Genomic DNA, 26,673 nt, shown 5'->3' with positions numbered 1-26,673 from the left:
TTGTGAGGGTTCAGGTGCTGAGTGGGATGTGTCACCTTGGCAGATGAGTTGCCCTCTCCATTTTCCTCTTGGGAGGCTGCAGATAGGTTGGAGCAGGTACTGACTTGTGTATTTGAGAGTGACTGGCATGAAGAGGTGCTGATCTTGGATGAGACATGAAGATATTGTTGTAATTTATTAGGTCAAAGTTTTGTTATGCTAAAAGCTCTGCAGAAGGTGATGAATGCCCCTAGGCTTCAGTCAAACTTAAAGATAATATTGCTTGACTGGAGTAAATTTGGGACTGAGCCATATGAGAACAGTATGTCCATTAAATAGATTCAGCCCGATGTAGAGAGGTTTTTTTTTTCCTTCACCTTTTATTGAAAGGAAAATGTTGAAAAACTTTTAGCTATTTTGCTGCTCCTGAAACATATAGGATACAATTTCCATTTCATTTAAATCTTTGAAGTCAGGCTCAAATTTCGAAATATATTCATGCTGAATATATAGAACAGATTCAACCAATGCAGTTAAGTTGCTGATGAAATGAGAATGCATTTATTTCAGTGTTCACTCCTGAGGCAGCAGTGGCTTGAAATATTATATGTATTAATGTATGGGACAGAAAAAAATCTACAGAGGACCTACAGGAAATTAATTTCTCTGCTTTGTATTTATCATATACTTGATACATGGATATTTTTGTGTAGGAAAGCGTTTAAACATATGCTAAAACTTTAAACTGCTGAATAGTCATAAGCAAATGCTTAAGGTTTAACTTTATTTAACTAATTAAGCATAAATAGCCAGAAGAAATATTTCACAGAGAATGTATTAGCTTTAATTTAGATTACATAAGTGAATTTTCTTGTGCTATAGGATAATAATAAAATGTCCACTTTTGTATTTAATCAGGAAAGGACCCAGTGCAAATACAGTTGTGTTCATATTGTATTTCCACTCTCTAAATGAATGTCTCACACGAGTGTTCTTTTCTGTTTTACAGGTTTCAGCTTTTTTGCTATTGGAGTAGCTGATGCCGACTATTCAGAGTTAGTGAATATTGGCAGCAAGCCCAGTGAAAGACATGTCTTCTTTGTGGATGACTTTGATGCCTTCACAAAGATTGAAGATGAGCTGATCACTTTTGTTTGTGAAACTGCATCAGCAAGTTAGCCACTTTGATTTCTGTTTGCTTCTAAAATAACTGCTAAATACTGGGGGGGTTATAACTGATAATTTTCTGTTATGAGATATTCTTGATATTTTTAATATCATTTACTGCTGATGTTATAATTCTAATGTTATTTCCATAAACGATTAAGGAAATGAAGGTGTTGGGACTTCAAATTAATTAATGGTTGTTTGCTGTAAATCCAGAATGCAGCCATTGGTTATCAAAATTTACTTCAGATGTCAAACACAGTTAAGGTGGTTTTTTTATATTATATTTTAATTTTTTTATTTTTATATTTTGTTTTTTTAGGCTACTTTAACTCTCTGTAAGAGTTAGCTACATTCATTATTACTCAAGTCACATGGTTAATTTATCAATGGAGAGCCAGTTGTTCACGTTTGTATTATAAGAGAAGGTAGCTGAGTTGTACCCTAAGGAAAAGCATAAAACACACCCAGAGTCTGAAATCTGCATAAAAGCCATTTCAATATCTTTATGAAAATTAACAGAAATACATTCTAGATCAGCACCTAATGGTTAGGGGTCAATAATTCATATGCTTTTAGTTGTGTGCCCACAATATATTTCCTTGTGTATAAACCAGGCAGTGTACAGCTGTTAATTTGTGATTGTGAGGAGGTCTTGTACACAGGGCTGTGAATTATCATGCGACTGAATTATCAGAGCTAGTAAGCACAAAAAGTGTTGCTTGTGAACCATCAATTCTGAGATTTTGACCATAGAGAGAATAGTGAACATGAGAATACTCAACAGTAGCATTTATTAGTCACTTGTGCTTGTATTCTAAAAGTGATTTTTAAATACAAGTATCCTGAGGTGCTGTATTTGGTTGACATGGTGCTTCGAGGCTTATTGATTTTCCAGGGCACCTTTTCTGAAGGAGATTAGTGTGTGCTCTTCCCTGGCAAAAGAAAAATATAAATCAGACTTACAACTATTTAAAATGTGTGTACACATCTTAAGGACTGGGTGCAATTCTGGTCTCTCTTGCTCATGAAAGCTACTATGGAGTTAGAAAAGGTACAGAGAGTGTCAGCTCTAATAATTGAACCTGAGATGGGATTAGGCTGGTGAAGCTCACAAAAGGAGAATTAGGAAACAGTTGGTTAAAACCCGACATAAGACATACTTTCTTTTTCTATGCAGCAGGCAGTGAATTTGTTACCTTTTTCCAACAAATTTGACTTTTTTGAAGAGGTTGTGAAGGCAATTTCTTAGAAGGATTAGACAAATTAATGGATGAGAAATCCATAATAGGGTATTATATGGAACACATAGGAATGTACTTCTTAATATCTTTGCTAGAATTCTTGTGGACCCTGAGGAGGTCAAGTGAATGGAGTGGCCAGGTGGCCATGTTTGCATGCCCTTCCTAAACATCTCCTTTTGCTGCTGTTGGGGATGGAGTGCTTGGTATTGGGCTGAGTGAATCATTGTTCTGACACAGCAGGACATCTCTTGTATCCTTATATGTATCTTTTCTTCTTTTCCAGCCTGCCCATTGGTAGTTAAAGATGGCAATAATTTTGCAGGTACAGTATTTTTGTGTTAATTTTTGTTTCTGATTTATGGAATCATTTTCATTATGTGATTTTCACAATATGAGGCAATAAATTTCCCCTCATGCTAACAGGTATTAAACAGTTGGTGAATGAAACTCTGTGATACACTTGGCTTTGTCTTTTTTTGTTTACTGTAATGCAGTATTAATTTAAATTATTAAAATACATGTTTTGATACCTTCCAGGATTTAAAATGATGGAAATGTTTGGTTTGGTTGAAAAGGAGTTTGCCGCTGTGGAAGGGGTTTCAATGGAACCTGGTACATTTAACGTTTACCCATGCTACAGACTGCACAAGGATGCCCTGGTGTCACAGCCTACCAAGTATGTATTAACATATAATCACAGTTATTCATTTCAGGGACTAGTATTTTTAAGTCAGAAGAGCAGAGGCACTAGTGTACATCTCTGTTATACTGATGAATAGGAAGAATGTTTGGTGTCCTGAGCCCTCAATCAGTTTCATTCAAAAACAGCGATTGTAGGTAACAGTAGGTAAGCCCACTGGCTATTCTGGATTTTCCACATGAGCCAGTTTCAGGCTTGTGCCAGTGTAGCACCCACCATTTTCATGCAGGCGTAGGTCTAGGCAGATTCCAGTGTGTAGTACTTTGTGAAAGATGCCTCTGGAATGCAGGCTGAAGTCTCATGGAGTTCAGAATGTCTTTGAAGTGGGGTCAGGATGAGAACCTGCTTTAGCTGTTCTTGGTCACTTTTATTACAGTGTATTATGTCCATTCATTGGTTACAAAGGAAGATTATCCCCTTTTGCTGAAGTGAGTCTGTGTGAACTCCATCCAGTACCTTCCTGGGAGGAGGGACATATTTCAGTCACAAGGACTGTATCATGGGAGAGTTATGGAGGAGGCAATGAGGAATCCTCCCATTGAACTTTTACAGTAATTGATCAAAGAGGAAGTGATGGAAACTCTTTGTTGTTTCTGTGAACAGTGTGTATGTTGTGTTTCGTTCCTCTCAGTCCAGTCGCCCACTTCGTATTATGTGGCACCAGAGAAAAGCAGTGGCTCTGATGGATTACACATGGGAAGGTCTAACAAGTGTTCTTTAGCTTAGATAAATCAGAAAGAAAAACGGTGGGAAATTTCAATGAAGGTTTATATTAGATATCATATCAGTCTGTTTACGTGATTATCCTGTTGTGTCCCAGTTGGAGCTCTTGGGGCTGTTTCATATTCTTCGTGTTTTGTTTCCCCCTGGGCCTGGATGGACTGAGATGACAAGGGATTAGCATTTCTCACTTCTTTTTCCCTTTCTGCTTCTTTCTAATTGGATCTGCTGCATTTATATGCTATTCTCTAGCTGCCACCCCAGCCCAGTTTTACTGCTTCATAGGCTTTCACTCCTTTTCATGGTTCAGAGAACACCTTTCTCTTGATGATCTACAGGTACGTCTGAATAATACCACTTGCCTTTGTCGTCTCATTTATGCACTGAATGTCATTAATGTTACTCTCCTTTTTGAGCTCTGAATCCCCAAACCTTGTGTTTGACCCACCCTGCTTACTGAATTGTCTTTCATTCTTGTACAATGGACACACTGTAAGGGTTTTTTTCTTTTACCTTTTGACTTCTCTCTCTTTCTCTATGCAAAGTGGGCAGTGTAATATCACATTTGATCATCTGCTGACACTGTGCAGAATATATTGATTATATATCAATTTGACTCCTTTTCAGCATGAATTGTATCTACATATCTTATATGTGCCAGAAGCACTTTAGAAGGAATGGGATATATTTAGAGAAAAGAAATTAATTAAATAACTTCTTCAGGCTTTCTTCAGATCACTTTACTATGATTTTAAGGAATCAGACTAATTAACATTTTAAAATACAGTCAGTTGTTTCAGAAACTTGTCCAAATGTTCCACTTTGGGATTTGACAAGAAAAGATTAAATTAATTTGGAAGTACTAAATAACAAATTTTTGGAAATGACATAAAATAACATACTTCTGTTATAACATAAATTTCTTCTCTCTTCTGCAAATATTCTAGGAAACCAGATTGTATTTCTGTATGTGATCTGGTTTGACTTCACTTTCTTATGTATTGGCTTTGAAATTTATAAACTCTGTTCCCTGTATTTTGTAACGCTTCCTATAACAGTCTGTCACTCCTAATTTTAATCCATTTGTAATGGTTTAATGACAAAGGACATGTCTATTCAGATCGGTCTTCCAAGCAATTTCTGTTTTCATTGTCTGTTGAATCAGACAAGTGCAAAGGTCTTGAGAGTGGCTACTGTTTTTTAAAAGCTTTTAATATTATTTATTTTATCTTTATTTCCAACTGACCTCTGATTTCATCTTCAAATTAAAAAAATGTTAATAATTAAGGACAATTTTGTAAATTTTAAGGGAAACGATAACTTCTTTCGTCATAAGTATTCTTTTAGTAGTTGTCAAGTTGAGTAGATTTTGTAAACACTTATTCATATCACTTCTCAGTCTTGATTTCTGAAGAAATATATAGAGTAATAAAAAGCATGTCAAGTGAACATCTGATGAGTAAATCTCCAGATTTAATGTTATTTTGGTTTAAAGGACGTTATTTCTCTTACAGGTATTTGCATCCTGAAGGTCTCCCTTCTGATTACACCATCACGTTTCTCTTTCGTATACTCCCTGACACACCTCAGGAGCCCTTTGCTCTTTGGGAGATTTTAAATGAAGGATATGAACCCCTGGTTGGAGTTATTTTAGATAGTACGTATTTTGTGTTTTATTAATGACTTTAACTGTACAAATGATTCATTCTGTGTCTAGATTTATTATTGTCAATGTTTCAATCTGCTGCAAGAAAAACTACCTGAACCTGGAAGGTGGTAGTCTCTAGTTCTTGAGTTTTAGACTTATTTTAACTGAGTTTAATTTGGAGTTAGAGTCAAATTTTGAGTTAACTGCTTTAAACTGGGGCGAACGATACTGAAATCCAAAGTGCTGTACTAGATGTAACTTGATGTGAGGTACTGATTTGCTTTTAAAATTTCCAGTGTTCTGACTCTGATTCTACTTGAATCTATCTTGATATATGGCAGTGGTACCCGAAGAACGGTACACACAGAGGCAGTGTCCAGTCTGGTGGATAGCAGACGTACAGTCATGAACTCTTGATGGCTCATCATTTCTGCTTGATTTGACTTCCACAATTGTAAACCAGAGTTTATAATTTGCAGGGTTTCCATATTTACTGTTGAAAAGATGAAGATACTCTGATAGCTGTTCTTCTTAGCTGCCAGTATGGTGGGAATTAAGCATTTAGCTGGCTTGAGGATGTGTTTTTCTTATGCAAGTGCCACAGAAAATTAGTGGGAGAGTAGGACCAGGTAGACATGGGTGAGATAGACAAACAACTACTGGCCAGTCCTTCCTGTCAAACCAGGAGAGAGCATTGCTCTGATAAAACTTGTTACTTCCAGGTCAGTTTATCGCTTATGATTCTGTTTTATTGTCATTTGAGCTGCCATCTTTGGTCTGCTTCATTAGACACAAAATTGACTCTTCCAAATCTTGTATCAGGCCTTTTCTTTAACACAGAGCCCTTAACTTCTGTCTCACACAGATGGTGGTAAAACTCTGACTTTCTTTAACTATGACTACAAAGGAGATTTTCAGACTGTGACTTTTGAAGGTCCTGAAATAAGGAAGATGTTTTATGGGAGTTTTCATAAGGTTAGTAATTGTAATAGGGAAAAAACCCCGCTCTGAATAAAGTTTTGGGAGTTTTTCATGTTTTGAAATCATCTTTCATGAGGTCAACTGGTGCCAAAAGAAGTGTATTTTGCATCCTGTACCTTGCTATCATAAGTCTCTTTGCAATATTGGATTAGCATTAAGCAAATCATAGTTTTTATCATGAAGATGATGTGTTCAGTTTTCATCTCATGCCTTGTGCCTGTATTTTAGAGTTTGCCTTGAAAAGTAATTTAGAAATAAATTGGCATTGGCTTTTAATATTTGGTTTCTCAGGGTCATTCAAAATAAAAAAATTTAGAAAAAAAATTATCCTTTTTTCATCAGTTATAATTTTTGAACATATATTAAGGGCTATGCCATACTTAACTTTTCTTGGCTGTTAGAAGACTTGTAATGTTCTTTCTGAAAGCAGGTTTTGTTGGGATTGTAGCACATATTTGTTGTGAAGGTGCTTTTGTTGTTCGCTTTTATTCCTGATGTTTGTATCTTTCCAAAACAATTAAGGGATAGTATTTACAGAGCTTAGCTTTTCTGTGCTTCCTTTTCAGTCAATGGAGCAAGAAAGGGAAGGTAGATAAGAGCTGGTGTACAATTCTGACTCTTTTAATTGGTGGTTTGGAGGAATATATGAGGCTCTAGGAAATTCTCCTCTTAAGCATTTTTCTGATGTTTGAATGATGATTTTTGCAAACACATTTGAAAGGCGCAAGCAAGGCAGATTTATAGTAACTTTTCAGTTATTTAGTTACAGCTGAGCCTGGAGCACAGCAGGACTCCTTCATGTCATTCACCTTGGACTTCTATCTCATTGTAATGTACTAGTATAGGGAAGATACTACATTTCTACCAGCAATTCATCTGGTCTCCTCCTACCCTAACCCATCCCCAGATTGTTTTTTCCTTTGTTTAACTGAGAGATTGCTCATGACATGACAACTGTAACAACTTCTCTCTGCTGGGAGTGGCTTTGCTCCTCAAAAGGGACCACTGGGTGTGATCAAGGCAGAAGGAAGGAACTTGGTCACTGTAGTTCTGCTTTTCTGTACTGCACTTGGTGTGATTTGATTTTTTCAGTGTAAAAACCTCACTAGGACAGGTTCTGCTGCATGGTTAATGTAAAATTTACAAACTCAATTTTACTGCTTAGTTTTGGCTCATGCAAGTGGCTGGCTATAAAGGATGCATTGGTGAAATCTAGTGCTTGAGAGCAGGATCATACAAGATCCAGGAATTATTACTGACCACATAAATCAAAACTTCTATGGGATATGAGTTGTATATGAACATTGTGTAGATCTTTTGTTGGGGATAAATGATTTTCTTACTGAATCAATTCTGTAAATTGACAATTTGTATGCAGATATTCCATAAGCAGAAAAATTAACTAAATTCCTTAAACATATTAGAATCAAAGACTAATAATTCAGGTTGGAAGGGACCTCTAGAGGTCATGTAGGTTATTTGGTATGGATGATTGTATGAGTTTCATTATCAAACATGGAGTTAGGAGCTCATTTCAAAAAAGGCTCCCCTTTTCCCAGGAAGGAACACATATATCCCACATGCTCCTTTGTATGTTAAAGCATCTTTTCTTTTGCTTAGCTGCATGTGGTTATCAGCAAAACTACAGCCAAGATAATTATTGACTGCAAGCAAGTGAGTGAGAAGACCATTAATGCAGCAGGAAATATTAGTTCTGATGGCATAGAAGTGCTGGGGAGAATGGTGAGATCCAGAGGACCAAGAGACAACTCTGCACCAGTGAGTAGAACAATAATAATTCTTTAAAACATTTAAAATATCCTAAAGAAAACTGCTTGGGATATTTGCAGTTAGTTTTAATTTGAAGCCAAGTGAACTCATATTTTAAATAGTAAAGTTCCAGCATTTCAGAAATTCTGCAGAAGTCTGCAATGGTTATCACGTTGGGCAAAATCAATTTTTGATTGTTTTAATAAATGAAATCACAAGAATCATCGTTGTTCAAATGTTATATGTGAACACAGTTGATACATTCAGATATGACTTGTGTTCCAGATTTCATTACATAGAGTAATACAACATATAACTGCTTTGCCTGGAATCATTTAAACTTTGTTTTGAGTGACAACTATTCCTCATGTCTCTTATCCCCTTATACTCTCTGTCCTCTGAGCTCTGTCCCCTAGCTCAGTGTCTGTTCAATTAAATAACTGAACTGGTTTGGCACAGACGGTCCCTAAAAACAAAAGCTCTCATCTTAGCATATCTAGCTGTTTTATAATATAAAAAAATTTTAATGTGAAAGATCTCCCCCCAAAGGTTAAGTACTCGTTCATTCCTCTGAAATTGTTCTCCTAGAAGCAGTAGTTGATTATTCTGTTCACATGACAACCAATGGGAGTCTTTCCATTTTGTTTCAGTATGTCTTAAAGAAGATTTGTTTGGGGTTTTTTGACTTTTTTGTTGTGTGATACTGTTCGCTAATTTTCTTTGAACTTTCCTGACCCTAGAAGGAGGTTAGCAGAGCATATGAACCTTGAACTCAAGGCTTGATTTGAATAGGAATGAGGTTTCAAAAATGTATTTGCTTGTCATATATTAATATGAAAATACTCTTGTTTAGTAAAAAATAAGCCTTCAGAGTATATCTCTGGAAAAAAAAAAAAAAGTGCTTTTAACCTTCAAACTTATGGATAATTATTATGTGAAGCCTGTAAAGACAATTACATAGAGAAACCCTTGTAGTCACATTCCAATAGAAACAGAAAAGGGCAGACTTAGGAAATCTTGGAATTAGAGAAGGCTTTGTAAAGAAGTGGAAAGAAATGGTGTCTTTTGTTAGAACCTAAGAATCTATAAAAGAAAAGTCAGACTGCCCACTCACTGAAAAATTTGATTTTGTTCAAATGAACTGTAAAACTCATGTAAAACTAAAAATATGTAGCTGAGGATAAAAATTCTTTATAGTGGTGTTCAGCTGTCTTTGGGTATTACCACATATACCAAATTACAAGCTGATCAAGAAAGCACCCAAATACCATTTTTAAAGTCTCCATTCTGCACAATTTATTCATGTTGAGTAGGACTTGTGTGAATAGTCACTTTTAAGGCACAAATGAGTTGGTTTCCTACTCCAAAAATTGAAGGACATCAAAGGACTCTAGTAGGAGGTAGGATAGAGGTTCTTCTCACAACAAGTAGACTTCTCAGTTTTAGAGATGCTTATTACATAAAACAAAAACATGCAGGCAGTTATTTTGGAATAAGATTGTGGATGTTTTGTTCTAACTGTATTCACATGTTTAGCATTGCCAGAATGTTTTCAGTGTATTTTTTAATCGAATCAATATAGTGCAATCACCTGAATGTTGCCAAACATTCCAATTTTGAAGGAATGTAATTGTACCAGTTTTCTTCCCAATTATGCATATGGTGTGCAGCAGTAAAATGAACAGGCAGAAATAGATAAGGCAAAAAGAGCATTAGACTAAAGGTGCCTAACTCTTCTAACATCCTTGAATAGTGAGGATTTTCTGGATTAAACATTCCAGCTATCCAGAGCAATGAAACCTGACTGACATGCAGCAAGTGATGCTTTTTATTCCTTCAGTGAGATTTAATGAAAAGTCCAGCTTTAAAAGATTGTTTATTTGCATTTCCCAAACTTTATTGATATTTCCTCCTCTTTTAAATTTATCTTTTTTGCTTCCATGTATCTATATTGTTAAAAAAGTAATGCCTAATGTGGTCTGCTGTTGAAAAATCTTTGCAGAGCTGTAGCTTTGTTAGATGATGACAGGTAGACTTTTCCATCTCATATTACTGATTCTGCCTGGAGGGCTGGATATTTAGAAAGCAAAATCACTATGAATACAGGGAATTATAAATAAATGTTTAACAGTAGCAAAGCAAGCTTTGTTTTATTATTTAGCTTTAGTCAGAACAACCCACATAATACTTTAAAATAAGAATACTGTGTCATTCAACATTTGGTTAGTGAATAGAGCAATTCAGGAAACGTCTGTTTGCTCTTTAATTTACAACAACATATTTTATCTCTATGGATCTCTGGATTGTCTAGTCCAGAGAAAATGAATGCATATACACGCTTGTGTGGGACTGTATAATTTGAGCCAGTACTGTCAGCCTTCCATTGTTCAGGAGAACAGAATAGCTTGGGATGGAAACTTCTGAACCCAGGCTGCTTTCTGCACAGCCAGCTCAGGTGTCGCTGCACCCTTTTCTGGGATGTCTTCTTTGCTTAAGTGCAGTATCATGCAGAATGCCCAGGGTCATTCTGAACCCCAGAGCAGTGTGTTCATGCATGGTCACAGGCTAAGGAGTCCTCCTGGAGTGGGTAGCTTAGGGATGTACAGCAAAGAGGGAGGCATCTCAAGTGGCTCCACACGAAGCCAGCTTGCATTTGACCCAGGCAGGGGCACAGACTGGCTGGACTCAGGGTGGATCTCTGTGAACCCAAACCAAGGGTCCAAAAGCTGCCTTCATACTGCACTTCAGCTGTCTGAGGTGTTCAGCATGGAGCCAGCTGGTGTGGGTCTGCATCAGTAGTACAGCAAATCTGCAAACCACCTAATCTGCTGTAAGGTGAGGAGAATGTCTCTTTATGTGAAAGTGTGCCTTTATTCAAAATACAGTAATTGACCTATATAAGAAAAAGAATGAGACAAAACCAGAGGTGCACATATGTAGTTCATTTAAACAGATTTAAAAGCAATACGGTTTTAAGAAATCTTTAAATTCATTCCTCTCTTCTGGTCTTAAAATAATGCCACTGAAAATAATAATGGGAGCAAAACCAAATAGAGTTCTATCTCTAGCAGCTCCTCCAATTTTTTAGCATGTGGGGTTAATTTAATGGGATGTTCTGTTCCATTCCTCTCTCTATTCAATATGCACATAAACAAGGCATGGAAAAAGAATAGAAATAGTAACAGAAGCTTCATCTCTCTAGACCACTTTATTCAGTCAAGGCTGTAAAGGAGACAATTGGTTTTACCATTGAGCCCTATTTAGTATATTGTTTCTGAGTATCTAGCAGCCACTATTTTTAGCAAATGTGTGTGTTCTTGTAGATTAAAATCTTGTCTAAACCATATTCCCAGACCTGTGATGGGAATTTTCTGCCCAGTGTTAGTCATGTGTTGAACAAGGTTTTCACCATCATTAAACTATTGTTGGCCTGGGGATAATAAGGATAGGAGAGGGCATATTCTAAAGTAAAATTAAACTGGAGAAAAATATAAATATTATCTGTGGCTCAGCTCCAGTGTAAGTAATAGGCTATAGGAGACCTTGTCCCAGATAAAATCAGATCAGCAGACCAGTGAGTTAAGAGGAATTACTCAGTTTTGAGAAGCTGATCTCTCTTTTGCTTGACTCTTGATGCCTCCTTTGCTATATAAAAAGTATTGGGAGGCAACAGTGTGCAAAATCAGAAATTTAATCAAGGAGTGGGGGCTAATCCAACGAGTGCAGCAATTAACCTTGAACAGTTAGCTCAATTCACGTAATGTCTGGTAGTTCAGATGACTTGGTTAGAACACACATTTGGTAAAAGCAGTGGATTTGCCACTTAAGTGAGGTATTTGTGGCTTGCTGCTCAAAGTCAGTAGCCTCTCCTCTGTCTAATTTGAGTGCTTAAATCAAGGTAGCTTTGCTTGCTGATAGTTCCGTTCTGCACTGCTCTTACACCTAACAGTCATTTTGTACATCACCCTTGTTTTAAAACAGCTGCAGTTACAGATGTTTGACATTGTTTGTGCTACCTCATGGGCCAATCGAGACAAATGCTGTGAACTTCCTGGCTTGGTAAGAAACCTCTTTCAATAACTGTAGAATTCACCTTTTACTTTCCCCTTTATTGAGTAAATGTTTTAATTGAAATGCATGGCTAAGTGTTTTCAAAACAAGCCCAAGTCTGCTTGGATTATCTGGCCTACTGAAAGTCAATGACATATATGTTTCTAAATCAAGTAGGTGCTTTTGAGGCATCCACACAGTACTTTGTCTTAGATTCATAAAATCCCTAACTTCTGAAGTTTTTGATATCATTCTTCTCCTATTTTGATTTTTCCCTAGAGAGATGAGGAAAACTGCCCTGCCCTTCCTCATGCTTGTTCCTGTTCAGAAGCCAATAAGGGTCCTCTTGGACCTCCTGGACCACCGGTAAGGTTTTATTCGGGTTTTTAGTAAACTGTACTAAATATTCCACTGGCCACCTTTATTCCAAAACATGTGAATATAGTGCCATTATAAAACTAATAAGATTAAATTAGGATTTTAAGTGTTGGTGAAGAGACAGAATTACATTCAATTTATAGCAAAGATGCCAAGTATTAGGCTGTAAAAAACCTTCTACACAGTCAGTCAGTCAGTCAAAAATTTTTAATGATTTAATCACGACCTGAAGCAGTTGTGGTATTCTTCAGACCTTGAACCCTATTGCCTGTCTGTAGCATTAGTAAATATGTCGTAGTTAGTACCATTTATTTTCATAATTACCTGCTTTATGTCTCCTGTAATATATGTGTATTCAATGTAGTTTGGAGTTTACCTTTTGAAATGCTTAGTTTACAGCATTCTTATGAATTAAAGACATAGGGTATGACAATGCCACTTGTATGGTATGTGATGAAAGAAGACTTTTCTGTCTTAAAAGCCCTACCTAAGTACATCGTTGATTGGAAAGCACAACTGAAAGTGTAGGTTCTTCTGAGACCTCCTAGAGGCAGAGAGGTACCCAAAAGCCCTGAAGGGAAGAGAGGATGAAATGATCTGCTTTTGGTGAAAGCTCAATTAAAATTTTTTCCAGCTTTCCAGTGAATGATGAAATGCATACTGGCACAACTTTTGCCTTTACTTTCTGATGTTCTTTTAATAGCAGTCATTAAGTGTTTACTGTGTAAATGTTAAGTGTGTATATATTCCTTGCATAACCAGTGGAACTAGATAGTCTCTTCTAGAAGCCAGTTATTTCACTTTCCTTCCATCTCAGTGTAGTATTTTTGAAATATGGAATAAATCTCCTTTCTTGGAAACTTGTGGAAACTCAGTGTATAAGACATGGCGATACATGTCACTAAATTTTGAGAACTCAATCTCACATCCCCGATTTTTATCAATTTAGAAAAGTTGCAGCCTCTGTTTACAGTGGTTTGGTCTAACAAGAATCCTAACTGGGATAGAATGATCATGTGGTTTCTTTCTTTACAGCTAGGTTGTTAACTCTGATTGGCATCTTAGGGCTGCCTGCTAAGTTAGTTTGAGATGAGGCTCTCTTGTGAAAAGTTTGAACTGTGTGTTTCTCTGCTCATACTGAGTCCTGTGTCCTTCAAGAGCATGTTTTGAAATGAAAGAGCATGTGAAGAATGCAAAGGAAAATGTTTCTGAAAATGTTAAAGTACACTAATTACATGAGATACATGTTTAACAGCAAAATTAAATTGCACACAGGACGTTCATATTGTTGATCCTAGCAGGCATTTTTCCTGCTAACAACTCAGAGGTTAGTCTTTCTGCAAGAAGGGTTCTTCAAGCTCTGTTAACAAAAACCTGAGAAGGAACTCAGGAGAAAAATTCACTGAAAATGTGTGTCTTGAACAAGGAGAAATTGTTCTGTTCCCCTATTTAAATATAGGTTATAAATCAAGTGTGGATTAAAGTTTTAATTTTTGTATCTTAGCATCCAATTTGTGTTCTTTGACAAAGACAGATAATTCACATAAAAATGCCACTGAAATTGAGTAGTTGGACTACATTTCACAGTAAAATGAAAACTTAAAATTATTTGACTGGAAGGATGTGTACTGCTATAGTTCAAAAGATAAATGAATCAGGAATTGCTAAGATTTAACACAGCAGTAAAATAATGTACTTCTATATATTACATTTAAGATTAACAATATTTAGAATAGCATAGTGCCATGCAAGAGGAGGCTTAAAATCAAGCAGAAAAATCACTGCCAAGGCAGGCAAGTGTGTGATTTTGGAACTCAGTCTGTTGAAGTGATGCTTTTTTGCCAGACAGTTAGATGGCATAGCTCTGGGAAAAAAAAAGTAGTACGAGGCCTAAGAAAAAGCAGAGCAAAAGAATAAAGTCAGCATTCATCTCTGTGCCAACCAAAAGTCAGAAAGTCACATGTGCTATGTCTGGTCAATAGTGCTCCAAGTTGTTAAAACATCATGTGACTTTTCTCTAAGCCAAGGAGTTTTCTGTTTAAGAGATCAGGATTCTACCATGTAGCCAGTTTTAGACATTAGGCTAAAGAGACTCCAAAGAAAAGGCTTCCATTTGTTTGGGATAGTAACCCTGGGAAGATTTTCTAGGCTTTTAGGAAGCAGGTCATTTTGGGTAAGACAAAGTGTTGTTTAGAGTTAATGTTAACTGGCAGTTTTCATGATGGGACACTGTTTTTATGGCTTCATCTTTGCCAGAATTTGATCCTGCTGTCTGAAATTCCCGACACAAAGTAAAAATAAGATATTGCACAAAACCCATGCCTGCATTTCTAAGGAGTGCTGCAGAACCGAAGAAGGTGGAATAAACAAAAATATTGGAGGATTTCAAAAGTTTAATTACAAGAAATAGCTTTCAGTGCTTTACAGGCTTTGACTATTAAAAAGGAATAAGGAGTTGTCTTGATAACAGTTGATTAAGGCTGTTTCTGGGGGAAAGCACTGGCTATTAAGAAGTTATTCAAAATAAGGGAAAAAGGCATAACAGGAATTTTTGGCTAGAAGAAGTGGCAGAAGAAACGAAAAATTTGAAATTAGTCACACAAGCTTAGTAGTGCTGGGAAATAACTACCAAAATAAGTTGATGAGAAAACTGAAGGGGGCTATTCTGATGTTTTCATCTTAAATAAATGCTCTTCTGGAACTTGTACTTTTACCAAGCAGAGGTTGCTGGGTTCGGCACATGGATAAATGTATCAACTTCAGCAGGGATCTGAAAGCGTATGATTTAATGTCTCAGCATCAGGCTGGTTTTAACTATATATTCTTAGTAAAAATGCAGTTGGTTTCTGAGAACAAAATGGGAGACAACTCTGTGGTTTTGTTTATGTTAAAAAGTTGTGGTTATTGTGCTGAGGAATGTTTAATCTTGGAGAGTATTCTCAGGAGAAAGGCAGAGGCAAGAGAAAGGACAGAGGAAGCTACTCGGCTGGAATGTAGAAATACAAGTGTCTGGAATTTTGGAACTGGCAATTGAGATGTGGTTCCAGGGAGAGCATGGGATGAGATTTTAAGAGTGGGAGCTGGCTATGGTGGAATGGGTTGTGACCATAGACCTGTGGGATAAAAGCAGTAAGACTTGAGGAAGCTGAAAGGGGCAGTGGGAAACTGCTCTGTGATCACACATACGAAGACCATGTCATGATACCTTTATTGAAAAGCAAGAGTGCTCTAATATTTCCAGACATTTCTGTTATTTGCATTCCTGTTTAAAGTCTCATAGATACTACATATTTTTGTGTCTTTAACTGCTCTTCTTTTTGTGAAGTACTCATTGTAGCCTCTATAGAATGCTATTCAGTTATGGTGTGTAGTTGTACAAGATCCTTTTTGAGTACAAAGAAGGGCAGAATATCTGTAGAGCTCATATTCCAGTAGGTTAAGCAATATGCTCAGGTGGGAGAAGAGGGAGATTAATATGAAAAAAAGTGAAAAAAACATTTATGCTGTCCTAGAACAGAAAGCACATGCAACATATTTCTCAAAACACGTTCATGGCAGCCATCCATAGATATATGCTACTCCAGTGTCTCAGATGATACTAATAAAAAAGGCAACAGTTGGTTAATAAATTATGAACAGATGTAAGCATTACTGAAGAAAGCAAAAAAGAGAAAAATGGCCAAAAGAGCATTTTACCTAAGAGTAGCTCTAAATTAAACCATGGTAGATCTAGTAGATTCTGGCGTTGTCCTTGCTGAACAATATTTCCAAGCCATTAGAATAAAAAAATTTTAGAACTGTTTAGGTTGGAAAAGACCCTTAATATGTGGGAGTCCAGCCATTAACCCAGCACTGCCAAGTCCACCACTAAACCACTTCCCCAAGTGCCACATCTACACATCTTTACAGTACCCCCAGGGGTGGTGACTCCAGCACTTCCTTGGACAGTCTGTTCCAATTCTTCACAACCCTTTCCATGAAGAAATTTTTCCTGATATCCAGTCTAAACCTCCCCTGGTGCAACTTGAGGCCATTTCCTCTTGCTCTGTCACTGGTTACCTGGGACTGACCCTCACCTGGCTACAACCTCCTTTCAGGCAGAGAGTGATAAGGTGCCCCCTGAGCCTCCTTTTCTCCAGGCTAAACAACCCCAGCTCCCTCAGCTGCTCCTCATAAGGCTTGTGCTCCAGACCCTCCACCAGCTCCATTGCCCTTTTCTGGACCCACTTCAGTCCCTCAATGACCTTGTAGTGAGGGGCCCAGAACTGAACACAGGATTTGAGGTGCAGCCTCATCAGTGCCAAATACAGGGGGATGATCACTGCCCTCGTCCTGCCGGCCACACTGTTTCTGATGCAAGCTAGAATGCTCTTGGCCTCCTGGAAACTCATTTTGGTGAGAACAGACATATGTGCAGGAGGTTTCAGCAACTGGAAGGGAACCCGTGGCCACATTTCCATCCGTATTGTAGCTTTCAGTGTTATTTTGATGCTTACGTGGTGTGCATTCTTGGCTCTAGAAAGCAGTCACATCTGTGTTTAAATCTGTTTCTGTGTATGGCCATACTTAAGTATGTTCTCAGTTTAATTACCCCAGTGGAGGGATAGCAACAGGATATTTACTGATTCTTGAATGCTGATTCAGGAACAGGAAAAAACTGCTTGGGCTTCTCTGGATTTCATTTTTGAGAGTTTTGGTTTTCATTGAGTGCTGTGCTTTTTGCTTCACAGGGTGGTCCAGGTGTCAGAGGTGCCAAAGGTCATCGTGGTGATCCAGGTCCAAAGGTACTTTGTACAGCACTCTACATTTGATAGATGTACAGGGTCTTGCTTCATCTCTGTTGCATGTAAGCCTTGAAATTAATTCCAGATTGTCTCTGGTGTTGTTGAGGAAAAAGCATAGTGAAATGCCACTGGAGTTTGGTGTGGCTCTTTTCATAACACTTGCCTGTCCTGTTTGTTCCTTGATAAAATATAAAATTCAGAATTCAGCTTTTGCAGCATAAATAATCTTTTTTTTTTTTAGTATTTATAAAGGACCCAGACAATTTTAAATTGAACCCTAACTGCTCAGCCACATATTAATTCATATTTCAGATGTTTCTGAGTCTATTGGTATTTAATTCTTCAAACAGAAGCTGCCTTTGTCCATATGATAAGAGTTTAACTTATGTCCTGTGCTACTTTAGGGACCAGATGGACCTCGAGGTGAAATTGGTGTTCCTGGACCACAAGGACCTCCAGGACCACAAGGACCCAGTGGACTTTCTATTCAAGGGCTTCCAGTGAGACTTAAAAAATCAATAGGCTTCTTTCCTGTGATGTTTTAAACAGCAAATATCTTAGATTAGACTGGAATAGCTTTTGTTGTTGTGATCAGAATCTGAATTTCAATATTTGAGGTGAAATCACAGACGTTTGACCTGTACTGAACATGGGTTCATTTCTGATTGTTTTTATTTGAATCTGAACTTTTAGCTGAAAGTATTTGATCACAGGTTCAATATGACCTCGATATTAGCATCCAAGCCTGGAGACAAGTGAAAAAAAATTGCAGTAGGGGTTGTAACATGGCACCAAACTGAAGTGTTAATATTTTATCTTTTTCTGGTTGGGGTATTGCTCATTGCAGATCAGTTCTAACTTGAAGGTATACCCAAGCAAGAACACCATATTCTCTGCCCAAATTAACTAATAATGTTCATTACGTTACAAAATCTGTCATCAGAGGAGGTGATTAGGCCTGGAGATTGCAATGCTGTTGTGAAATAAGTCACAGAATTTCATCATAAAGAAACATTGGTAGAAACATTGGTAGCACTTACCTTGTTTCATGTACTCAGTAATCAGTTCATACAGATGAACACAGGTACATCTGTAGATGGGTACACACAAGCCTTGAAATGTAGTAGATGCACATCTTTTTCTGCTAGATTTTTTCAAATTCACTATTTTTAATACACTTTCTTCTTTTTATGGTACTATATGGTACTGTATGGTACTGCTGTACAATATAATGATTTACCAAAACTGTATATTCTTGATGATGCTGTCATCAGAGAATAATACAGAATACTTTAATTATAAGAATAATTATTTCTTAGAGAAATTGTTTCTGTATAAAATTTAATTAAAGTTAATTATCGAGAAAAATATATTTTTTGTCATGCATAGGTAATGTAGAAACATGTCTATTTTCTGTAGAAAACCCTTAGGTTTCATCATTGTAGGAAATTCTTCTGAGGCCTGAAGTGAAACAGATTCTTGTGAAGAGAAAAGAAAATAGCTACCTTTGTTTGTTTGTTTGTTTGGTTTTGGGTGTTCTTTTTTTTTTCTATATTTTAAAATTTGTCATTTGCAGTTTTGTAAACAAGAGTCTGTGTGTGTGCTTTCACTAGGAAAAATAGTCGGGTTTTTTATTGGTTGCTTGGTTATTTTTTTTTCAGAAGAAAATGAAAAGAACTATTAAAAATAGAAAAGTAACCATATATTTGGTTTACTGTGTGTGATTCTTAATTTGCAGGGGCCACCAGGTGAAAAGGGAGAGAAGGGAGATCTCGGTTTTCCTGGCCTGCAGGTATTTCCTAAGTTATTGTCTAACCTGCCTCTTACTAAGTTTGAGTGTTGAATTGACATCACTGCGAGTTGAGGGCACATATTCCAAACCACTGAGAAATGTTGTGTTGGGGTGAATTGAACAGACCTTTAGAAAGTGAAGGAATCCAGGGTATGCTGGTGTGCAGTGACCAGTTCATCTGGGGCTTGAGGAATTAGTTATTTTCTTGTTTAACACTGAAATCAGGTCTCTGTAGACTCAGAGCCTGTGCATTTTAACAATGTCTGTTTACCCATCTCATTTCACAGAAATACCTTCTTTATTGAATCTTTCATCGCCTCACCCATTATTGAACCTAGTTCCATTTATCCAAAACACTTATCCAAAAGCACGTCACACAGTTTCACTGGAAAATGATTTAGTGGGATTCTGTTAATTGGAACTCAACTTGCTCTCCCTTGATCACTCTTAGGGTGTCCCGGGAGCATCAGGTTCACCCGGAAGAGATGGAGCTCAAGGTCAAAGGGTAAGGTAAAATTAATATGTTTTACATGTGGTTTATTTCTGTTCTACAATGGGTATGTTTTCCATTATGTGCTTGATACATCATAATTTATGTCACCTTTATAATTTCTGGAGACCATATTTCTGTGCCAGTCAGCACAGCAGGCAGAGGCAGGGTGGATATTCTTCCATCTTCTAGATGAGGGTTGAGAAATACTAGACTAGTGATGGGAACCATCCACGATGGCTGTGCTTAACGCATTTCATAGAAGTAGATGCCTCTTCTGTTCAGCACTGCTAATTAGTCTCTTTGCTTATATGTTTAAAATTAGGTGGTTGTTAAATGGCACATAATTAGTATGCAATTCAATGCAATGATATAAGTTAGCTTTCTAGCTAATTAATGGGTAACAGAGACAACTACGAGGAAATTCAATATTAGAATTTAGAACAATACCTGTAGAAACTGTTGACAGGAGGAAAAGGTGAAGGTGAAGAACAATACCAGAATTTACTCAGCCTTATTCAACTGAAGATCCTTACAGTCTATCTAGGAACCAATAAAAAACCAATTCATATTCATTTGTGCAGTTAAATATAAACGTCCTTCTCCTTGTCTCCTTACAGAGACTTCTGTTTCATTATTAGTCAGACACAGGAAAGTTATTGTTAGCATAGTACTAAGTTTCTGTCTACAGCAGAAGTTCATTATTAAATATGACTTTCCAGTTTCATTTGAACAAGATTTACATATTCATGATCCTTTTCTTTGGGTATGTTAGTGTAACTTGAACTTCAGAGAAATCTGGACCTTCTTTGATTTTCTGGCATTAGCTTGAGACCTTGTTGTAAAAAACCCCACCACTTTAGCAAAACATGTATTAGAACTCACTATTATGAATTTAAACATTGGCATATCTTTATGCCTAGAAGTAAATCCACTACAGTTACTGCAGAATTTGGATGATACATAGATAAACTTTTTTCTCTAAAAATCAAGAAAATAATTTTCTTAAGATAAAGGTTTACACATTATCATCAGATGAATAAACTAATTGGATGAATAGCCTTCTAATTTTCAATTAAGTTGTGGTGAAATATGAAGGTATATAAATTCTTTTTTTCTACTTTATAATACTGTGATGTCTTCTTCTGTTTTTGCATGTTTTTAATGTCTTCTTTTTGGCTGTGTTGGCATATTTCCCCCTAAATTCCCCAAGCTTGGTGTCACCTGTTCATCTCCAGGTTAATAAAGACCTGGAGCCTGATGAACATTTGGATTTTTGCCATGTTCTGTCTGATTTTGGTCATGGACAGGTTGAGGTGACCTGGTGCTAAATGCTATACATGTGAATTGTATGTGCCTCCTCCCTCTACCTTCCTGATCATGAGGGACGTCGAGGGGTTTGCAGTTCAGGGAAACTTGGTTTTATGTTATTCTGCAGCTGACTTTATATTTAGCAGTGGATGCCCTCAGACAGGCCTTGATGTCAGTCAGCAGTTCAGAAGTGGTCTGGTTTTCCTCCATGTGGGAGTCAGCATGTTGTTGCAGAGAGATGGTATTCCAGAGAAAAACCGAGGAGGGCTAATGCAACAACGGCTTTTGATACAGCCTGGGAAGGTCATGTGGTGCTTATTCTGTAGAATACCCCAGTGTTGTCTATAAAAAGGTAGGGCAATTACATAAATTGCTGGTTTTTATAGATATGGTAATAATGCTTTGTTCATGTGTGTTCCCTTTCTTCTGCTGTTAATCACAGGAGCTGGATGAACAGCCTAGAGCTCATAAAATTAGGTCTGTTGTTGTCTCTGTGCGATCCTTCTGCAATGTTGTCCGGCAGTAATTATTTCTATGGCAACAAATAATTATGTTATACTAATTTTATGGTGTTGTAACTCATTTGATTCCTGTGGAGTTATGGCAACATAAAATTGCTTTTAATGGGTGAAGATTCAAACCAATTATTTCACCGCAGTCTCTTTGAAGACCCAGTGCTTGAGGAAGGCACAGTTTTGAAGGGCATAACTGCAGCAGCAAAGGGGAACTGGAAAATTCCTGAGAAGTAAATTGCCTTTTTGTATAATGTTTCTTTTGTTGGGCTTCCTCCTGTTAGCCAAGATGCCAAGCTGTTTTGCAACTATTACACTACTAGAATGAGATTTCCTATCTTATTCTTAGCTTAGCTATCACTTCCTCTTTAGTATTTATTGATCATTTAAATATTTTAGTGATACCACTGCTGTGAAGTCCTTAAACAGATGGCTAAATCACAGTGATTTTAATGGGAGATATGCATGGGAGTGGTATTTATTAGGAGATCTCTGAGAACTTTGCTGAACTGGGTATAATGTGGTATTAGACTCATGAAATCCTGGAATTAAGATTTTTCCTTCCAGTTGCTGGTAGTTGGAATCACTTCACTTTTACAGTTCTTTTTCCTTCCTTTTTTGATTTTGATTTCTAGTGTTCATACTTTATGGTTTTATTTTTGAAATCAGTCGAGAAAAGGGTTTGTTTTTTCCTTTCTTAATATTGTAATTGAACACTTGGTCTGTAAAGTTTCTTTTTGTATTTCTGGACTTCTGCTTTTTTAGTCCCTGGTTTATTTGCTTTTTCTTGCATTTTAGTACCTCATCAAGAAATAGAACATCTTCCCTGTAAGTTTTGTGAATTCATACAATGATCACTCTCATAATGACATACCCTCTTTGAAGAAAAGTGGGATGTAATAAAAGTACTCTGTGAAGCTTGAATCAGAGTAAAAAAATGCATTTTCTGATAATAAGGCAAACATTCTGAATATACATGATAATATTTTATTCCTGTCTGGTAACTGGTTTAAATCTACATCTCAGACTCCACATGAGGAACAGTCCCCTCCCCTCTTATCCGCTTCCATAATATATAAAAGAGTGTCATAAACAATTTTAAAAAATTGAAAATTACTTATTTTTATTATGTAGCTGGAGCTGTGGTTCTTTGGTGTCCTCTCTTACTGCCCCAAAGCTACCCGTATAGAGAGGTTTTACTAAAAAGAACAGATCGTGTTTCTCCACAAACACTCCCAAGCATTTCATGTTGAAAGACAGAGCTTGAACTGCACATGGGACACATTCTGCTTTTTCTGGGTCAGGCAGTCATGGTCCCAGGCTGCAAGGTTTTTTTAAAAGGCTGTACAGGAAACTCTTTCAATCTTGGGCTCAGTAGCTTCAGTTAAGTTTTTGCCAGTATCTAGTCCTGGAAAACTCACCTCTCCACCAGTCCACCAACAAATCCCAGGCTACTGAAAGCTCAGGAGTTTATAATGGTGTCAGCAGCAGTTCTGACTTCAGTAGACTTGAGATTTTATATGATGCCATTTGTATGTTGGTGAATAAAATCCCTTATAAAAATCCTGTCTGAGTTAAACTGTTTCTCCATAACTTTTTTTTTCATACCATTAGCAAAGTATGTCTTGATCTGAGCTAACTTTCCAAAATAATATACATCTTGATTTTAGGATCTACATCCTAGGTCACACATGAAAATCTGTGCCATCCTGGTCTTGGACATGCAGCTACATGGGGGAGATTCAGTGACTCTGTACAGAGTCATTTCTATCCAAGAGAAAGTGCTGTTGTGCTATGTAATTCCTCTAGTCATTCCCCTTGGAATAGAGATGGTTAAGCAAGGAGGAGAATTCAATAACTGGGAGATTAAATAATATCTTTAAGGCTTCAGTACTCAGAATACATCTTTGTGAATTCTCACAGTGCTCTGTTTTCTTCTACATTACACACACCAAAAATAATGAGAGAAAGAGCCAGAAGAAATACATTCCCAGTCTCCCTGCCAATTTCCTGGTACTCACTAATCTCTGTGCACTACTCACAAGTTCAGAATGAGTGTCAGATCCATTCTGGCCATGAGATGGTCTGAGTAACATCATCTTCAAACCCTGCTGGCAACACAAACAAGTATCTTTAGTCTTTACCTGCATGAGAGAATAAGTGTTGCCATCCTCCTTCTTGAATCAGGCTTCACTTTGACTTCATTTATATATAGCAGTTTTCACATCTAGCAAATACAGTAGAAGGTGATCTTCTGTGGGCAATACAAGACACAATGCCAAGAGAAATAAACCTTAGGAGAATGGACAGGAAGTGATTCTTGAGCAGCCAACAGTAAAAACACTGCTCAGGATAAAGACATTGTGAAATATATTCCAAGAAAATGTAATTTTGATCATACTGTTAATTCTACTCTTTGACTCGGATGGGGGAAGGGAGGGACCTACAGCATTATTTTTCTTTAGAAGTTTGTGGGAATCCACTCTAGATCCTGGAAGTCAGTGGAAAGCTCTATATTTCCCTACTCATAGATAAATTAAGCCCTTAAAAGAGTTCAACCAGTTTTTATCCTGCTTTAGAACTGGTCAAAAATAAATGCAGATTTTACATCTTTGCTTTAAAAAGTCAAACATGCTTGTAAATATGAAGGTATCAGTCTTCCTGAAGGTTTTATTGTTAGAAAAAGAAGCCTAGCTTGCATTACCTTTAGGGACTTACATGTTATTGTAAAAATATGAATACCTATCATTGAATGTTTCAAAACATTGTTCATAACTAAATGCTTCTGCCAGAGAATATTAGAAACCCTATTTTATATTTTTCAATGCATTTCAAAGTTCCTTCCTTGTACCATTCTCTGTTTCCTTTAGGAATACCAGTTTTGGAGTCTGAACACACTTTCCTTTGCAAACGTATTTGAGCTAGGCTTGCAACCTTTTTCTGTATATGTCTTAAAACTTCTGTAATAGAGATACTACTACTGTCTTTATTTCAATGCCACTTAGCTCTTAATAGTTGCTTTGGTTCTTACTGTGATAGGGGAGCTGCTTCGGTCCTTGCAGCTTCAGGAACCATCTGGCTACACTGTGAAATGGGAAAGTATTTCCTTATCAAGTCTAAGGATGCATAGATGACATAATGTGAATTGACTATGTGGCTTATTTTATCATCAAAACACCCTTCTGGTGGAATTTTAAAAAACCTTTCCAGGTACATGGCAGATAATATTCCCCAGCCAGTTTTTTATGCCATATGATTGCAGATTTGAATAATAGTTTCTGAATTATGAAAAGCATAAAACTAGTAGTTCATGCTGGAGTCATTACTAAAACTGTGTCAGAAATAAAGATTCAGAAAAAGTACAAACCAGAAAAGCTCTTTGAGATACTGAGGACTGTTCTTTACTGTATGTGTCAGCATAAACACTTTCAAACCTTTCAGCAAGAAACCAAACACTTTCCAGCTTAAACTGCCTTTCAAAGTGGTCTTGAACCAGAGACAAGACCGTAGTTTTCATTTTTAGGTGCTGTAGTAATTAAAGAATTGCCTTATCACCAGGCTGGTCTGAAACCCACGCTTTATGGTGTAGGGATACAAAGTGTGCATATTGGTTAATTTGCAAGAATACTTTATTAATAGTGTATTTTCCTCTACATCTGGTCAGTCTTTTTTTTTTTTCCTGATTTACTTGCTTTCCAGTTTCCAAGTTATCTTTAGTTTTTGGCTCCCATTTCTGGAAGCTCTGAGGCATGTTCATAATGTAAACCACATGAGCATTCCCGGTGCTTCCTGAATCAGGACCTCAGTGATAGTTAGTGCATATGTACAGTATTGCTGGGCAGAGAGATCGACTCTCGGTTGCCATCTTTCAGCACTTCATCAGTGGGACTGTGAAGAGTTGCAACCAGTGAGAACAGATGTAGAAACGTGACCTTGTGGTAGAGAGGATTGACAGCAAATCTATCTCTCATTTATCTCACCACAGAAGCGCTCTAAGTGAAATTCACTCAGAGGTGAAAATGGCCAGTATGAAGAATTTTGCATTACTTCTTATTTCAAAAGTATTGTGAGACTAGCTGGATTTTTTTTTTTTTAATATTGCTGACACTATATTTCTTTTCAGAAATAAACCCTCCCCAGGGCAAATAAGGGAAATTTTTTTCTAAGAAACCACTACCACCATTTATTAATCAAAAATAAACAAACCCAACAAAAACCTCTCCAAACAAAAACCAAACGAACCAAGCAAAACAAAACCCAAGAACAAAAAGTAAATAATATAATTTAGATGAAACAGAACAGATTCATGAAGTACATATAAGAAGCTGACAAAATTGCCTTTATTTCTCTTTTATAGGGCCTTCCTGGCAAAGATGGACCCACAGGCCCACAAGGACCTCCTGGCCCAATGGTGAGAATTGCCCATGGAATTCGTTACTGTAAAAGTCAGCAGGATTTGGGGGGATTATAGGTCACACTGTTATCTAGACTACAGTGGATAGACCAAGGCCAAGGGAAGTTAATTTTCTCATGACGCACAGAGTTGGCAGATAGCTGCTTGTCCAGTGTCATTTCTTTCCACTCTTACTTAGCTCCAGAAAAAACGTCTCCCATGGGAAGGAGAGCCGGTTATTCTGTCAATAGATTGATAGCTTGTTCTTAGGCAAGTAGCTGCACTATATAGAGGGAATGAAGGTTCTTAACATTTCAAACAAGACTTTCTTTTTGTAAAAAATTCCAGTTAAGACTGTTAGTTGAAGGGAAATGCTACATTTTGCTTGGTCTGGAGGCTGGAGATGAGTGCAGGTGCTCTGATAGAGTAATCACGGAAGACAGCAGAGTCCACATTCAGCCTTCAAAGCAAGGTGTATGTTGCCTTCAGAATCAGTGTCAGCCTTCCCAGCTAGGGCAGCTGGGCAAAGTTAATGCCTTCTGGATAGTTGTAAAATGTTAGGTGAAGCTGCTGATGGTATTGAGTATTCTCCAAGCCATCCTGTGGTTTTTACAAAGAACATTCCAAGTCATGCCCCTTGAACACAGTTTTAACATCACAGGATTTAGTGGTTCAGCAATTCCTTCCTGTTCCAGAAAGCAACCCAAGTTATTTTTCTCAAGTGCTTTTCTCAGAGCTGTGCTTTTGGTGCTTT

The 26,673-nt window shown here is 37.2% G+C and overlaps 1 protein-coding gene across 9 annotated transcripts in view; it reads left to right on the top strand.

The window, feature by feature from the left end:
* COL14A1 (collagen type XIV alpha 1 chain) overlaps nucleotides 1-26,673 on the top strand; it is a 113,356-nt gene that overhangs the window by 71,708 nt on the left and 14,975 nt on the right. For all 9 annotated transcript variants that reach the window (XR_007629482.1, XM_050320388.1, XM_050320113.1 and 6 more), the window contains 13 exons: nucleotides 989-1,153; nucleotides 2,674-2,712; nucleotides 2,928-3,066; nucleotides 5,325-5,467; nucleotides 6,324-6,433; nucleotides 8,060-8,218; nucleotides 12,191-12,268; nucleotides 12,539-12,625; nucleotides 17,368-17,421; nucleotides 17,826-17,921; nucleotides 19,160-19,213; nucleotides 19,665-19,718; nucleotides 25,884-25,937. Coding sequence is in view for 8 of the 9 variants with exons in the window: in XM_050320388.1 (XP_050176345.1) it covers nucleotides 989-1,153; nucleotides 2,674-2,712; nucleotides 2,928-3,066; nucleotides 5,325-5,467; nucleotides 6,324-6,433; nucleotides 8,060-8,218; nucleotides 12,191-12,268; nucleotides 12,539-12,625; nucleotides 17,368-17,421; nucleotides 17,826-17,921; nucleotides 19,160-19,213; nucleotides 19,665-19,718; nucleotides 25,884-25,937 (1,232 nt within the window). In the remaining variant the exon portion in view is untranslated. The remainder of the gene's footprint in view (nucleotides 1-988; nucleotides 1,154-2,673; nucleotides 2,713-2,927; nucleotides 3,067-5,324; nucleotides 5,468-6,323; nucleotides 6,434-8,059; nucleotides 8,219-12,190; nucleotides 12,269-12,538; nucleotides 12,626-17,367; nucleotides 17,422-17,825; nucleotides 17,922-19,159; nucleotides 19,214-19,664; nucleotides 19,719-25,883; nucleotides 25,938-26,673) is intronic.

This window comes from Myiozetetes cayanensis, unplaced genomic scaffold (assembly GCF_022539395.1).
Source record: "Myiozetetes cayanensis isolate MyiCay16 unplaced genomic scaffold, myiCay2020 scf1, whole genome shotgun sequence".
NCBI lineage: Eukaryota > Metazoa > Chordata > Aves > Passeriformes > Tyrannidae > Myiozetetes > Myiozetetes cayanensis.
The sequence above is the reverse complement of the archived record's forward strand: the minus strand, read 5'-3'. Positions and strand labels throughout refer to the sequence as shown.